Source organism: Haematobia irritans, chromosome 2 (assembly GCF_050003625.1).
Source record: "Haematobia irritans isolate KBUSLIRL chromosome 2, ASM5000362v1, whole genome shotgun sequence".
NCBI lineage: Eukaryota > Metazoa > Arthropoda > Insecta > Diptera > Muscidae > Haematobia > Haematobia irritans.
Genome location: NC_134398.1, coordinates 148,152,336 through 148,170,639, shown reverse-complemented (window position 1 = coordinate 148,170,639; position 18,304 = coordinate 148,152,336). Strand labels below are relative to the sequence as shown.

Here is an 18,304-nt window from a genome sequence, read left to right as displayed (position 1 = left end):
TTAAGAGGCAAACATTACAAAAATGCTCTTATAAGTTTCAAAATGAGAACACATGCTGTATATACCCTACGAGAAATTGGTGCAAATTGCCACTGACGTACCTATCACAGAACTGGTACCGGTGCTCCAGTTAGTTGCAATTTTTCAATAGTCGTAATTTATTGATTTCCGGACTCGCTTGATATTAAAATATTATTGGATCTACACATTTAGTGACATAAAATTATCAGAATAACCTATTGTTCGACATATTTCAAAAGTTTTCAAAAGTTCGAATGCGATTTGGATGCCCAAAATGAAACAGATTTCGAAGACTTTATCCGAGAGTGGTTCCTGAGAACCTGTCTATGGGGTGCTCCTGCTATATTTTCCCAGGACGTGTCCTTTGGAATTAGTCCAAGACGTGTCCTAAAGTGTAAATTTACCCCGTCAATGACAAACCCATGTTAAAGTGACCGGTCCTTTCCATTCATTTTGAGCAGAACTAGGACTGGTCCATACACCCCAGGTACTAGTCCTGTACCGGTCCTGTGGTTGTTCCATTTCCCGTATGGTAACGTCAGAAGGACTCATAGAAATTTTCAGATCGATCTGACATGCCCACTGCAACCGTTAATATTTATACCCTGCATCAGTCTGCCTGAGAGCACATTTTGGTAATTAATGTCTAGGTTGCAAGCGTGGTGCAATGGTTACCATGCCCGCCTTGCATACACGTGGGTTCGATTCCTGCTTCGACCGAACACCAAAAAGTTTTTCAGTAATGCTGGTGACATTTCTGAGGGTTTCAAAGCTTCTCTAAGTGGTTTCACTGTGATGTGGAACGCCGTTCGGAATCGACTATAAAAAGCAGGTCCCTTGTCATTGTATTTAACATAGAATCGGGCAGCACTCAGTGATAATAGAGAAGTTCACCAATGTGGTATCACAATGGATTGAATAGTCTAAGTGAGCCTGATACATCGGTCTGCCATCTAACCTAACTTAGGTTGCAATTTTAGACCAATCGGCTTCAGGTATAGCTACCATAAATATCTTTCGCTGGATATGGACTTATATGGCCGCAGAAGCCAGAGTTTTACCCGGATTTGGTTGAAATTTTGCACAAGGAGTATAATAAGTAGTTTTGTCAAGTGTGCTAAATTTGATTGAAATCTGTTCAGATTTAGATATAGCTCTCATATATCTTTCATCTGATTTACACTCATATGACCACAGAGGTCAAATTTTTAATCCGATTTAATCCGAAATTTTGCACTGGGGGTAGAATTAACATTGTAACTATGCATGCCAAATTTGGTTGAAATCGGTTCAGATTTAGATATAGCTCCCATATATATGTTTTTCTGATTTCGACAAAAATGGGCAAAATATAAATCCTAAATACACTTTTGTGAAGTTGGCTAAAAATTACTTCAGATTTAAATGTTTACCATATTTATACCCTGCGCCACACTGTGGAACAGGGTATTATAAGTTAGTGCATATGTTTGTAACACCCAGAAGGAGACGAGATAGACACATGGTTTCTTTGGTAATAATGCTCAGGGTGGGTCCCTGAGTCGATATAACCATGTCCGTCTGTCCGTCCGTCCGTCTGTCTGTCTGTGAACACATTTATTGTGATCAAAGTATAGGTCGCAATTTAAGTCCAATCGCCCTCAAATTTGGCACATGTTCCTAATTTGGGTCAGAATAGAACCATATTGATTTTGGAAGAAATCGGTTCAGATTTAGATATAGCTCCCATATATATCTTTCGCCCGATATGCACTAATATAAACCCAGCAGCCAGAGTTTTATACCGATTTGCTTGAAATTTTGTACAAACATAACACTTACTCGTATAGTCAAGTGTGCAAAATTTGATTGAAATCGGTTCAGATTTAGATATAGCTCCCATATATATATTTCGTCCGATATGGACTTATATGGCCGCAGAAGCCAGATTTTCGGCTGAGTTTGGTTGAAATTTTGCACAGGGAGTAGATTTAGCATTGTAGCTATGCATGCCAAATTTGGTTGCAAAAATTGGTCCACATAGTTCCATAATTATATATAGCCCCCATATAAACCGATCCCCCGATTTGGCTTGCGAGGCCTCTAAGAGAAGCAAATTTCATCCGATCCGGCCGAAATTTGGTACATGGTGTTAGTATATGGTCTCTAACAACCATGCAATTGGTCCACTTCGGTCCATAATTATATATAGCCCCCATATAGACCGATCCTCCGATTTGGCTTGCGAGGCCTCTAAGAGAAGCAAATTTCATCCGATCCGGCTGAAATTTGGTACTTGGTGTTAGTATATGGTCTCTAACAACAATGCAAAAATTGGTCCACATCGGTCCATAATTATATATAACCCCCATATAAACCGATCACCAGATTTGACCTCCGGAGCCTCTTGGAAGACCAAAATTCATCTGATTCTGTTGAAATTTGGTACGTGGTGTTAATATATGGCCTCAAACTCCCATGCAAAAATTGGTCGAAATCGGTCTATAATTATATGTAGGCCCCATAAAAACCAATCCCCAGATTTGACCTCCAGAGCCCCTTGGAAGAGCAAAATTCTTCCCATTCGGTTGAAATTTGGAACGTGATGTTAGTATATGGTATCCAACAACCATGCAGGAATTGGTTCCTATCAGCCCATAATTATATATAGCTCCCATATAAACCGATCCCCAGATTTGACCTCCGGTGCCTTTTGGAGAAGCAAATTTCATTCGATCTGCTTGAAATTTAGTACACCGAAAGAATTTTCTTCGTAAAAAGAACGAAAAATTTCGTTAAAAGTACGAAATTTGTCATTGTTTTACAACCAAAGAAAGTTTTCATTAAAAGTACGAAATATTTCGTACTTTCAAAATTTTCGTAGTTTGTACGAAAAAAATTCGTACTTTTTATGAAGAATCTTCGTAATTTTTATGAAAAATCTTCGTACTTTTTATGAAACAATTTCGCTCTTTTTATGAAAATGTTTCGTACTTTTTATGAAAAATTTTCGTAGTTTTTATGAAAAATTTTCGAACTTTTTATGAAAAACTTTCGTACTTTTTTTTCAAAAATGTTTGAACTTTTAGAAAAAAAAATTATAGTCGAAAGTGCATTTGGTTATAGTTACAAGTGTGAAAAATGACATCACTACTTTACATCTTAAGTTTTTGAATAATTTTTCGTTTTATTGCTTCACTTTTATTCATAGCGCGCTATCACCCAAATGAGAAGTACCATAGACTTGCATAAAAAATAGAATAAAGGAATACACTCAAGCACATTATAAAAGACAATTTAATGCCGCGAACGGAAATTTTACAACTTCAATGAAACTTCTTCGTTATTTCTAAGAAAATGTTTCGTACTTTTTATGAAGACATTTCAACGCAGAATGTTTCGTAAAATATTCGTAAAAACTTCTTCACAAAATTCATGAAATTTGAAGAAAGTTTCGCTAAAAGTACGAACTTTTTACGAAGAAAAGTTAATGTAGAATATTGCGTAGAAGTTTCGTATATTCGTAAAATATTCTTCGTAAAATTTACGAAATTGAATGAAAATTTCGTTATTTTAATGAAGAATTCACGAAGAATAGTTAATGAAGAATTCTTCTTAAAATTAACGAAGAGAATTCTTTCGGTGTACGTGGTGATCGTATATGATATTTAATAACCATGCCAAAAGTGGTCCATATCAGTCCATAATCATATATAGCCCCATATAAACCGATCCCGAGATTTGGTTTTGGAGCCTTTTGGAGGAGCAAATTTCATCCGAGTGAGTTGAAATTTGGTACATTGTGCTTGTATATGGTCGTTAACAACCATGCCTAACTAGGTCCATGTCGGTCTATAGTTATATATGGCCCTCAGATAAATCGATTTCCAATCACACAAAAATTGGTCCATATCAAGTTCATAATTGTATATAGCCCCCATATAAGCGACCCCCATATTTCAATTCTGGCTCTCTACGTACCGTGCAAAAAGTCCATATCGATTCGTAATTATTTGTAGACTTAACTATACATAACTGTTGTGTCTAATATATACCACAATTTAGAAAACGATGTTAAGAAATTTTAAGATACCACAACCCAAGTATTCGATTGTGGATGACAGTCTTTCGTAGAAGTTTCTACGCAATTCATGGTGGAGGGTACATAAGATTCGGCCTGGCGGAACTTACGGCCGTATATACTTGTTGTAATTAATGTCTAGGTTGCAAGCGTGGTGCAATGGTTACCATGCCCGCCTTGCATACACAAGGTCGTGGGTTCGATTCCTGCTTCGACCGAACACCAAAAAGTTTTTCAGTGGTGGAGTATCCCACCTCAGTAATGCTGGTGACATTTCTGAGGGTTTCAAAGCTTCTCTAAGTGATTTCACTGTAATGTGGAACGCCGTTCGGAATCGACTATAAAAAGCAGGTCCCTTGTCATTGTACTTAACATAGAATCGGGCAGCACTCAGTAATAATAGAGAAGTTCACCAATGTGGTATCACAATGGATTGAATAGTCTAAGTGAGCCTGATACATCGGGCTGCCATCTAACCTAACTTAGGTTGCAATTTTAGACCAATCGGCTTCAGGTATAGCTACCATAAATATCTTTCGCCGGATATGGACTTATATGGCCACAGAAGATAGAGTTTTACCCTTATTTGGTGGAAATTTTGCACAAGGAGTATAATAAGTAGTTTCGTCAAGTGTGCTAAATTTGATTGAAATCTGTTCAGATTTAGATATAGCTCTCATATATCTTTCATCCGATTTACACTCATTTGCCCACAGAGGACAATTTTTTGCTCCGATTTAGTTGAAATTTTGCACAGGGAGTAGAATTAGCATTATAGCTATGCGTGTTAAATTTGGTTTAAATCGGTTCAGATTTAGATATATCTCCCATATATAGCTTTCGCCCGATTTACACTCATATGACCACAGAGGCCAATTTTTAACTCCGATTTAGTTGAAATTTTGCACAGGGAAGAGACTTAGCATTGTAGCTATGCCTGCCAAATTTGGTTGACATCGGTTCAGATTTAGATATAGCTCCCATATATATGTTTTTCTGATTTCGACAAAAATGGTCAAAATACCAACATTTTCCTTGTAAAATCGCCACTGCTTAGTCGAAAAGTTGTAAAAATGACTCTAATTTTCCTAAACTTCTAGTGCATATATATCGAGCGATAAATCATAAATAAACTTTTTCGAAGTTTCCTTAAAATTGCTTCAGATTTAAACGTTTCCCATATTTTTTTACTAACATTGTGTTCCACCCTAGTGCATTATCCGACTTAAATTTTGAGTCTATAGATTTTGTAGAAGTCTATCAAATTCTTCCAGATCGAGTGATATTTAAATGTATGTATTTGGGACAAACCTTTATATATAGCCCCCAACACATTTGACGGATGTGATATGGTATCGAAAATTTAGATCTACAAAGTGGTGCAGGGTATAATATAGTCGGCCCCGCCCTACTTTAGACTTTCCTTACTTGTTTTTACTAACACTGTGCTCCACGCCAGGGCATCTAACAAATTTTGTCCAGATCGAGTCAGATTTAAATGTATGTATTTGGAACAAATATGATATGGTATCGGAAATGTGGATCTGCAAAGTGGTGCAGGGTATAATATAGTCGGCCCCAGCCTACTTTAGACTTTCCTTACTTGTTCTATGTTAATTTTATGAGGTTTGAGGTTAAAAAATCCCAAATCTTTAAAAATGTTTCAACATTTTAATTTGCTCAAATTTAGGTTTTTGTTTTGGTTTTAGTTCAACTGCCAACACCAATACCTACAAAAAAAAATATTTAACTTGACTAAACCCAGACCATTCGTTCTTTTACACCATCCATTTAATACAATTTAATAAAATTTTCGATGAAAACAAAAACAAAAACTTAAAATTCAAATATTTTTTTAAAAATAGTTCTAGTTTATTATAGCATAATTTTATTTTTGTATTCGAAGTTTGATATCATAGACCATTAAATAGAACAGAAATTAGAATAGATATCGAAGCACCGACACCAGCCAAATCTTCAGACTCCGACTCCATAGCCCTGCTTTATACAATAATATATTCTTCGGTATGATTACAACAACCATGTTTCATCTCTGCGTGTATTTTTCTATTCATAGTCATTTTATAATTTCCATAAAACCAGTTCAAATTCTCATGTCAGTTATTTTAATGTCACTATGAGAATTCTTCGTTGTATTGAGACTTCTTAATATCCGCGAGGTCTGCAAATCCCATAATTCTAACTCCATCTCTAACGATATTTGCACCATTTACTAATGACTCCTTTACCATATAAAGTTGATTTCCTTGGGAAACAAAACCCAAACCAATTATCCAGCATTTAGTGAAGGAAGCAATAACAACATCTTTGTCTTCCACCCTCACACCTTCAACCTCCATTCCCATCATCATCAACATCATTATTCGCATACGCTTGACACACCAATAAATGCGTGGGGGGGGGGGGGTGAAACTTACCTGGCAATTTGTTTAAAATTAAATTTGCGTCGTGGTTTCTTGCTTTTGCCTTCACCACGTCCTTTCTTCCAGATGTGGGTACGCCATGCTGGATCTTGGTATTCAAATGAAGGCTTCAAATAATACAATGACATTTCCTGATGAAAGACAGGCGTTATAGATCCTGACATTGGTGGTACAATCCATATCCAATCGGCGGGGCAACCATTTCTGTAAAACAAAACAAAAAACAAAGTCGTTGACAATCGTTTAGCCAACATGGAGAATAAAGATTCTTTTTTTTTGTGGAATAAATGGTGGTTAGCTAGGTTATGGTAGGGGAGTAGATTATTGTTAGAAGATTACAAATGAAAATGTTTCCATAGCTTATGTAAATGTAATGGGGTATTTATTTGAAAGCCTAGTATTTAAGTCGATGTTCGGTGGTATTAGGTAGCAAAGCTATGGCAGTATAGTACTAAAGTGAAATGGTGTCATCTTCGATATTTCGATTTTCTGCTAGAGCAAGGGGCGGCAATAAAAATTGGAGTTTTTAAAATTTGTTAAAACTCCTCCATAAAACATACAAATATTTCCTTGCACTGGTGTTTTGGTATTTGGTAGTATAGCCTTTGAATAGATTTTGGGGCAATATTTCGGTATTACCACCCCTTGACTAAGAACAAAATGAAGACAAAAATGTTAAATACCCACCACCATCCATTACATTTAAAATTTTCTTGAAAACATCGAAGACGATTTAAGCTAATCGGATATACTCTCGACGGAAACTCTTACTCACGCACGATATTCTATGGTAGGACTCACGCTCAAGCACACTTGCGAAAAGAAAACTTGTACTCGCACACGAAAATGTCCTAACACACGAAAAATATTTTTTTCGTCAAAATTTTATTTCTATAGAAAATTTTGCCAAATTTTTTCTCTTTATTTTTTTGTCAAAATTTTATATCTATAGAAGATTTTGTCAAAATTTTATATCTATAAAAAATTTTATCAAAATTTTATCTCTATAGAAAATCTGCACAAATTTTATCTCTATAGAAAATTTGTCAAAATTTTATCCCTATACAAAATTTTGTCAAAATTTTTTCTCTATAGAAAATTTTGTCAAAATTGTATCTCTATAAAAAATTGTGTCAAAATCGTATCTCTATAGTAAATTTTGTCAAAATTTTATCTCTATAGAAAAATTGTCAAAATTTTATCTCTATAGAAAATTGTGTCAAAATCGTATCTCTATAGTAAATTTTGTCAAAATTTTATCTCTATAGAAAATTTTGTCAAAATTTTATCTCTATAGAAAATTTTGTCAAAAGTTTTTCTCTATAGTAACTTTTGTCAAAATTTTTTCTCTATAGAAAAGTTTATTTCTATAGAAAATTTTGTCCAAATTTTATATCTATAGAAAATTTTGTCAAAATTTTATCTCTATCGACAATTTTGTCTAAATTTTATCTCTATAAAATTCTGTCAAAAGTTTATTTCCCAAAAAAATGTTGCCAAAATTTTATTTTAATAGAAAATTTTGTCAAAATTTTATTTCTATAGAAAATTTTGCAAATTTTTTCTCTATAGAAAATTTGATTTTTATAGAAATTTTTGTCAAAATTTTATTTCTATGGAAAATTTTGCCAAATTTTATTTTTATAGAAAATTTTATAAAACTTTTGTCTCTATGGAAAATTTTGTCAAAATTTCATCTCTATAGAACCGATTATCGAAATTGTACTTCTATAGAACATTTTGTAAAACTTTGAAGTTTATAGAAAATTTTGTCAAAAGTTTATTTCTCTAAAAAATGTTGCCAAAATTTTATTTTTATAGAAAATTTGGTCAAAATTTTGTTTCTATAGCAAATTTTGTCAAAATGTTATCTCTATAGAAAATTTTGTCAAAATTGTATTTCAATAGAAAATTTTTAAGATAGACGAAGCACGCTTAAAAACAAACCCAGCCAACTGCACTCAAATCGATAATTTGATTTTGGCAAAGGAAAAGAGATATGCTTGCAAATATGTGTACACAAAAACCTTTTTTTTGGTAGGTTCAAGTGTAGTTCACTTTGGGTTTAGTGAATTACCCGAATTTATTCTGATAATTGGTTGATAGTTTTGCTACAAGTAGAGGATGCTGATGAGGAATGTGGTAATTCCGAAACAGCTGTCCATCCAACCCTCTTGCAGTCTATAAGGCTTTGCCCAAATAAATTTGACATGCATACTTTTCCTTTGTTGGTTAAGCTACTCTTGTAGTTTAGTCAACCCAATGGTTTTAAAGCTAAGATAAAAACAACAAATATGACTGAAGTACAAACCAACAATAAAAAACACAAACTATTTTTTTTTCAAAATTGTATCTCTATAGAAAATTTTGTGAAAATTTTATCTCTATAGAATATTTTGTCAAAATTGTACTTGTACAGAAAATTTTGTTAAAATTTTACTTCTATATAAAATTCTGTCAAAAGTTTATTTCTCTAAAAAACGTTGCCAAAATTTTATTTTTATAGAAACTTGTCAACATTTTATTTCTATAGCAAATTTTGTCAAAATTTTATTTCTATAGAACATTTTGTCAAAACTTTATCTTTATAGAAAATTTTGTCAAAATTTTATCTCTATCGAAAATTTTGTCAAAATTGTACTTGTATAGAAAATTTTGTTAAAATTTTATTTCTATATAAAATTCTGTCAAACGTTTATTTCTCTAAAAAATGATGCCAAAATTTTATTTTTATAGAAAATGTTCTCAAAATTTTATTTCTATAGCAAATTTTGTTAAAATTTTATCGCTATAGAAAATTTGATTTCTATAGAAAATTTTGTTAAAATTTTATTTCTTTAGAAAATTTTACCAAAATTTTATTTTTTTAGAAAATTTGGTCAAAATTTTATTTCTCAGGAAAATGTTGCCAACATTTCATCTCTATAGAAAATTTTATAAAACGTTTGTCTCTATGGAAAATTTTGTCAAAATTTCATCTCTATAGAAAAGATTATCGAAACTGTATTTCTATAGAAAATTTTGTAATAATTTGAACTTTATAGAAAATTTTGTCAAAAGTTTATTTCTCTAAAAATGTTGCCAAAATTTTATTTTTATAGAAAATTTGGTCAAAATTTTATTTCTATAGCAAATTTTGTCAAAATTTTATCCCTATAGAAAATTTTGTCGAAACTGTATTTCTATAGAAAATTTCGTCAAAATTTGATTTCTATAGAAAATTTTGTCAAAATTTTATTTCTATATAAAATTTTGCCAAAATTTTATTTTTATAGAAAATTTGGTCAAAATTTTATTTCTCAAGAAAATGTTTCCAAAATGTCATCTCTATAGAAAATTTTATCAAACTTTTGCCTCTATGGAAAATTTTGTCAAAATTTCATCTCTCTAGAAAAGATTATCGAAATTGTATTTCTATAGAACATTTTGTAAAAATTTTCACTTTATAGAAAATTTTGTAAAATATTTATTTCTATAGAAAATTTTGTCAAAATTTTATTTCTCAAAAAAATGTTGCCAAAATTTTATTTTTATAGAAAATTTTATCAAACTTTTATCTCTATAGAAAATTTTGTCAAACTTTTATCTCTATAGAAAACTTTGTCAAAATTTTATCTCTATAGAAAATTTTGTCGAAATTGTACTTGTCAAAATTTTATCTCTATAGAAAATTTTGTCGAAATTGTACTTGTCAAAATTTTATTTCTATATAAAATTCTGTCAAAAGTTTATATCTCTAAAAGATGCTGCCAAAATTTTATTTTTATAGAAATTTTGGTCACAATTTTATCTCTATAGAAAATTTCTTCAAAAATGTCATCTCTATAGACAATTTTATCAAACTTTTAGCTCTATAGAAAATTTTGTCAACATTATATCTAAATAGAAAATTTTGTCGAAATTGTATTTCTATAGAAAATTTTGTCAAAATTAGATTTCTGTAGAAAACTTTGTTAAAATTTTATTTCTAGAAAATGTTGTCAAAGTTTTATTTCTCTAGAAAATGTTGCCAAAATGTCATCGCTATAGAAAATTTTATCAAACTTTTGTCTCTGTGGAATATTTTGTCAAAATTTTAACTTTATAGAAAATTTTGTCAAAATTTTATTTCTCTATAAAATGTTGGCAAAATTTTTATTTTATAGAAATTTTTATTTCTATAGAAAATTTTGTCAAAATTTCATTTTAATAGAAAATTTTGTCAATATTGTATTTCTATAGAAAATGTTATCAAAATTTTATTTCTATAGAAAATTTTATCAAAATTTTATTTCTATAGAATATTTTGTCAAAATTGTACCTCTATAGAAAATTTTGTCTTCGGTTTATATATTTTAGGAAAATATATTTATATTTATATTATTTACTGTACGTATATATATTTACTCTAACTAAACATATATAACTAGTTTTAAGCATATACAGTCTCCCGTTTACCGTATTTAAAGACCATAGGGTCTCTCACTTTTACTCAAGGATTTAGTACGAGGTACATCAATATTTTTCGTTTTCTAAGCTAAACTATAAAGGAACATAAATCATCGTAGAGCAGTTAGCTATAAGTCTGTAATAAGGAAAATAAAAATGTAACCGAACAGTGAAGACGTGCGTTTTACTATGTTATATTGGAAACCTACTAAAGGACCTATTTAGATTTAATTCTAGGACCAAAAAAATTGAATGTCTTTAAGCTGTATCTTTGGCTCGGAATCAATACCAAAATCCTTATAGGAAGATCAAAATCTTTGGATACAAGTAAACTTTTTTCGATTGTACTTCTATATTACAATTCAGCCCATTGTTATACCACAAGAGTTGAACTTCTCTCTTATCAATGGTTACCCATTGATAAGAAAGTCAGTAATGTTACTAGCATTACTGTAAGGGAATAATCCACCGATGAAGGACTTTTTGGTGTTTGGTCGAAATCTGGATGGATCCCATGGCTCTTTCTATACAAGGTGGATTGCATAGTTCGGGTATACTTCAGTAAATTTATACACCAAGCCATTTTCCATCGATTAAAGCTATTCAAATGGAAGGAAACTTGGTACCGTCGAGAAACGCTAAAAGGCGATTTTTCACTTGTGAAAAATATCCAGGTCATGCGTCAACATTGATGGCAAAACTGAATATCCATGGAAAACGAAATATTACATATACTGTTAACCACGTACACTGAAAAAAATATTGTCGTGAGGTCAAAGATTTCATGTCTTTAAAATACCAATATAAATTTTGCTTAGCATAGAAGACGCATTTCTCTAAAATAAAGTTATTTTCCTTGTCCAAAAGTCGATAAACTTTTCAATGAAGTCGTATTGTCCTTATAATTAAGTGATTTGACTTAAAAATGGGTATATTAACATGAAAGAAAAAAACTTATAGGCTAAGGTCAACTTGACTTTAATAATTCAGAAAAATTCTTTAAATTTAATGAAATTGTCTTTAAATTTGTTGTCTTTTTGCATCTTGACTACAAAGTAAAAAATCGTTCAAATATAGGACATGTTTTTCAAAACTTTATTTTAAAGAAGTTTTTTACTTCAAACATAGCATAATTTCTACTGGAAGTCGAGTCCTAATTTGGAAAATAAAGTTGCCGTTAACTCGTTTTTAAAGGACTTTGATAGCATATGAAGAAAAAAAGCTGAGAAAGCGAAAAATTAAAATTTGCTTCCTAGAAGCAAGTACACAAAACCTAAATTTAAAAGAGAATTGTGTCATAAAAGTATCCTTACTTGTATTCTCCGCTTCTTTGGCTCGGAATCAATACCAAATTTTTTAAAGTAAAGACAAAATCTTTGGAACCGAGTACGCTTTTTTTTCAGTGTAGGTGGGAATATGACGGCATACAAATGGCAAATGGTTGGGAAATCTCACATTTATTGAAGAAAATATACCCAAAGTGATAATTTAAATAGTCTGAAGAATAGTTTGGCAGAATATGCCCAAAAAAGGGGATTGGAAGATGAATTTGTGTTTGTCCATGATAATGACCCCAAGCATTCATCCCATATTCTTAAAGAATACTTGCTATACAACACCAAAGTAGTAGTACCTCACTCTCCGTAGAGCCCGGACTTGAATGAAATTGAACACCTATGGCCATATAACATATTAAATCGAAGTTAAAGAATTTAAAATGTCTAGCAATGATACCCTCAAGAGCATCCTTATTGATATATGGAGCTAAATTCCCATAGATTTGACGAAAACCCTAGCCCACTCAATGCCAAAGAGACCCCAAGCTGTAAAAAACGCTAAAGGATATTTATACCCTTCACCACTACTGTGGTACAGGGTATAATAAGTTTGTGCATTTGTATGTAACGTCAAGAAATATTGGTCATAGACCCATCTTTTAGTATACCGATCGGGTTAGAATTAAATTCTGAGTCGATTTGGCGATGTCCGTCTGTCTGTCTGTCTGTCCGTCCGTCTGTCTGTATATGTAATTTTGTGCACAAAGTACAGCTCGCAATTTAAGTCCGATCGTCCTCAAATTTGGCATAGGGCCGTTTCTTGGGACAGAGACAATCGCTATTGGTTTTGGAAAAAATCGGTTCAGATTTAGATATAGCTGCCATATATATTTATCCCCGATGTGGTCGTAGTTAGCGTGTTTATCAACCGATTTTCTTGAAATACCGTACATCCAAATATTTTATGAATCTCGAAAATCTTGCAAAATATCAGCCAAATCGGTTCAGATTTAGATATAGCTCCCATATATATCTTTCGTCCGATTTAGACTCATATGACCACAGAGGCCAAAGTTTACTACCAATCTTCGTGAAATTTTGCACAGAGGGTAGAATTGACATTCTACCAATGCTTGGTAAATTTGATTGAAATCGGTTCAGATTTAGAAATAGCTCCCATATATATCTTTCGTCCGATTTGAACTTATATGGCCACAAAAGCCAGAGTTTTGCCGTGATTTGCTTCAAATTTTGCACAAGGGGTACGTTTGATAGTATCGTTAAGTGTGTCAAATTTTGTTAAAATCGGTTCAGATTTAGATATAGCTCCCATATATATATTTCGTCCGATTTGAACTTATATGGCCTCAAAATCCAGGGTTTTGCCGTGATTTGCTTCAGATTTCGCACAAGGAGTACGTTTAGTAGTATAGGTAATTGTGGCAAATTTGGTTGAAATCGGTTCAGATTTAGATATGGCTCCCATATGTGTCTCCCGTCCGATTTGCACTCATATGACCATGGGGGGGGCCAAAGTTATACTCCCATTTACGTGAAATTTCGCATAGATAGCAGAATTATTATTCTAACTATGCATGTCAAATTTAGTCAAAATTGGTTCAGATTGTATATAGCTCCCATATATACGTACACCAGAGTTGGGGAAATATGGTAGACTCTTTCATATTTTAGACCCATTTTCAATGGGATTTTCCTCCAATTGACTGGATAGTTTCCTCAGAGAATACAAATATGGCAAAAATTCTCACACTTTACACAAAATTCTGTGATGATTTCCCCATATCTTAGCCATATCCTACACACTGCAATGCCAAAATTTCCACAGAACGGATGAGTTTTAAATAAGGCTCCAAGTCGCCCGACTAGACCAAATAATATATCACAACCCACACTTGACCACATATCTTGACGAGATCTAACCATTATCCTTGTAAAATCGCCCCTGCTGAGTAGCAAAAATTGTAAATATTACTCTAATTGTCCTATATCTCGAATACATATATATCGCCTGAAAAATCATAAATCTCTTTTTTACAATTGCATTAAAATTTCTCTCGCTTCATATTTCCCATGTTTTTTACTAACATTGTGTTTCATCCCAGGGCGTTAGCCAATTTAAATTTTAATTCTAGAGTTTTTGTAGAAGTACAAAAACTTGTTTCCATTAAAAGTATTTGTATCTGAAAATGCAAACTTTTATATAGCTCCCAGCAAATTTTAAGTAGTTGAGATGGTAACACAAATGTTTGTCTACATAGTGGGGAAGGGTATAATATAGTCGGCTCCGCCCGACTTTAGACTTTACTTACTTGTTCTATAATAAAAAATTCTGTGACAATCACTAAAATTTTTCTATAAGAAAAAAAATATAGTCAGCTCCGCCCGACTTTAGACTTTACTTACTTGTTTTATTTATTTTTGGTGTAAAAGTTTTTTTTTTTGCTAAGCGAAATTAATTTAATTTGAGTTATTTTTTCTCTAAACAGATATAAATCTGAAGTATTTTTTTATTATTTTGTATCTGGGATGTCAAGTTTTTATTTAAGGTATAAAACATCCCCTCGAAAGAGTAATGAAAATGTTCTTTTTGGATCCGGAAGTGGTGCAAAATTGACGCAGAAGCGACGAATTTAACATGAGCTTGTAATAGGACGGAAGTCCTCCATTTCACCAGCCGGTGCACTGAGTTTGCATCACTTCTTTAGGTGTGATCCAAATTCAATGTTTTGGATGTAAATTAAAAAATTCTGTAATATTTTGTCAAATAAATAATTTTTATAATTTTTAGTGGAGTCTAACGCTTGTCTGAAACGTTGGACCTCAAGTGCTTTTAATGTTGTGCCTTTGGAAGAACTTCCAAATTTTTTTGCTGGGCATACATACATACATATATTTACTTCATATTTTCCATATGGTTTTACAATTTATTTCACTTTGATTGGTCTACAACATTTTTTTTTTTTTGCAGACTGCATACCGTCGATTTATCAGATTGTTACAATTTTTTTAAATAAATTCGAAAACATTTTAACATTTTAATTTGCCCTCCAATAAGTTATATATCGTATCAGTTTAACAATGGATTGTTTTTTTTTCAGTTTCCTAGGAACATATAGCCTCCTATCTAAACCGATTACCAGATATGGATGTGTATAGTGACCTAATAGCTCTATGTATTTCATTTGAATAATTTTTGCATACCCCGACAATTTGCAATCGCCCCCTCATAGATTGAAAAATCAAAGTCCACTAGAGCGTATGATTGATTATTGTCAAATTTCCCCCCAAATAAAAACAATCATACGCTAGGGATTACAACTAGGGCATTAAAATGTAATTTATTTTATAAGCTACTTATACACCACACATACACAAATCATAATCGACCAATAAGTATTGACAGAAAAAAATAAACAAAAATTACAAAAATAATACATTTACCATCAAATTAAATATTAATATATTACAACTAATTTTTCAAGGTAAAACAAAAATAAAAACCGCAAACATATGATTACCGAATGCTATTACATGGAATAAAATATGCCATAGTAATTTTCAAAAAAATATTTCCAATAAATCCCACCATAATAAAGCGTTAAATTTTATGTTGCCGCAATATTTCTATAAAATACGCGAGGTGTTGTAATAAATTTTACTCACACCCCCCGCTCCCCAATGCCATAAATACCAAGAGGCAATTTGCAAAAACAAAAAAAATAAAAACAATAAAGCCTGTCCAACAAAAAGGGGTAAAACATTTATCAAATCGGAAATGTAGCTCTGAGGATTCCAAAATACTTTTAGACATATCGGTGGTATAATAAATAGAGCTAAACAACCAAAAAGGATAACAGCCTAAAAACGTATACCATTTATCATGTGTGAATTACAAGCCCACTCGTTGAACAGGCACACACAGGCGTGCACAATTGCCTACATATTCAGTTCGCGTTATATTAAACACTGGCATACTTTGCCAGTAGAATAGAAAGTAAATGGTGAACGCATACCATCAATTTGTTTTGCACATTTACAACCTGTTTGATAAAGTATATGATAAGCCGCCATACACCACACCACAAACATACACACGCTCTTATGGTTGCAACTACAGAGAGCACACATAACCATCGATTTAACACATAAACCTTAACCACGTACACTAAGAGAGACACGTAAGGCCCATCAGTAGAAAACACAAATGCGGAATACCGCAAAAACAACAACAGTCAGCAATCGCAGGCTAGCATAAGTTAGCTCTCACTCAATGTCTGTGGAAAATGTATGCCCATATTTACACAATGTATGAGATTTTTGATATTCGGGAATATAATGGAATATGTATGTATATGCATGTTCATGTGTATAACTTTAGCGTAGTTTATAGACAAAAATAACATTGAAAAAAAAAAGTTTTGTCGAAACCAAAACATTGTCAAATAAAACATGCCAACACATAAATTATCGATAACTCCGATCGAAAGAAGCTCTTCTCTTTTTGGTGTTATCTATCTCTCTCTCCCACACTCTCTACAGGTTATAATAGGTAGCAGGAAATACACAGTTTATACTCATCGAAAATTCAATGCACTCTTGGGATGAATGGAAAACCATTAAGGCTGTATAAAAGGGTGCTCCAGTTTTGAATGAACCTCAATTGCTAATTTCGAATAGATTTTAACTAAAGTCAAATAATTTTAATGAACTAAACAAAAGTAAAATCTCACTGACAAAATATTTGCCCGCTTCCAAAAATTTTGTCTTTTTACTAATGATTTTTTGTTTTGATTCCGAGCCAAAGAAGTAAAGAATTCCATTGAGGATATATTTATCAACCAATTCTCTTTTAAATTTGAGTTTCGCGTACTTGATACTTGAAAAAAAAAATAATTTATCCGTTTTTCAGCCTTTTTTCTTCATGTGCAACCAAAGTCCTTTAAAACGTTTAACAAAAACTTAAATTTCCAAAATCCAACTCAACTTCAAGTAGAAGTTATGCTATGTTTCATGTAAAAACAAGTAAGAAAAGTCTAAAGTCGGGCGGGGCCGACTATATTATACCCTGCACCAATTTGAAGATCTAAATTTTCGATACCATATCACATCCGTGTTGAGGGCTATATATAAAGGTTTGTCCCAAATACATACATTTAAATATCACTCGATCTGGACAAAATTTGATAGACTTCTACAAAATCTATAGACTCCGTTTGTAACACATCGAAATATCGATTTCCGACTATATAAAGTATATATATTCTTGATGAGGAAGAAATTCTAAGACGATATAACCATGTCCGTCTGTTTGTCTGTCTGTCTGTTGTAATCACGCTACAGTCGTCAATAATGAAGCAATCGTGCTGAAATTTTGCACAAACTCGTCTTTTGTCTGTAGGCAGGTCAAGTTCGAAGATGGGCTATATCGGTCCAGGTTATGATATAGTCCCCATATAAACCGACCTTCCGATTTGGTCTTGGTCTTGGGCTTATAGAAATCGTAGTTTTTATCCAATTTGCCTGAAATTAGAAATCTAGAGGTATTTTAGGACCATAAAGAGGTGTGTCAAAAATTGTGAGTATCGGCTCCTGTTTTGGTATAGCCCCCATATAGACCGATCTCCCGATTTTACTTCTTGGGCTTCTAGAATCCGCAGTTTTTAAGCAATTTGCCTGAAATTGGAAATCTGGAGATATTTTAGGGCCATAAAGAACTGTGCCAAAAATGGTGAGTATATGTCCATGTTTTGGTATAGCCCCCATATAGACCAATTTCCCGATTTTACTTCTTGTGCTTATAGAAACCTTAGTTTTCATCCAATTTGCCTGAAATTGGAAATCTAGAGATATTTAGGGCCATAAAGAAGTGTGCCAAAAATGGTGAATATCGGGTCATGTTTTGGTATAGCCCCCATATAGACCGATTTCCCGATTTTACTTCTTGGGCTTCTAGAATCCGAAGTTTGTATCCAATTTGCTTGAAATTGGAAATCAAGAGCTATTTTCGGGCCACAAAGAGGTGTGCCGAAAACTGTGAGTATCGGTCCATGTTT

General features: G+C 32.5%; 1 protein-coding gene across 1 annotated transcript in view; it reads right to left on the bottom strand.

Annotated features, from left to right (window-relative positions):
• Nos (Nitric oxide synthase) overlaps positions 1 to 18,304 on the bottom strand; it is a 441,191-nt gene that overhangs the window by 176,532 nt on the left and 246,355 nt on the right. The window contains exon 10 of the mRNA XM_075296574.1: positions 6,520 to 6,729. Within this exon, the coding sequence (XP_075152689.1) occupies positions 6,520 to 6,729 (210 nt within the window). The remainder of the gene's footprint in view (positions 1 to 6,519; positions 6,730 to 18,304) is intronic.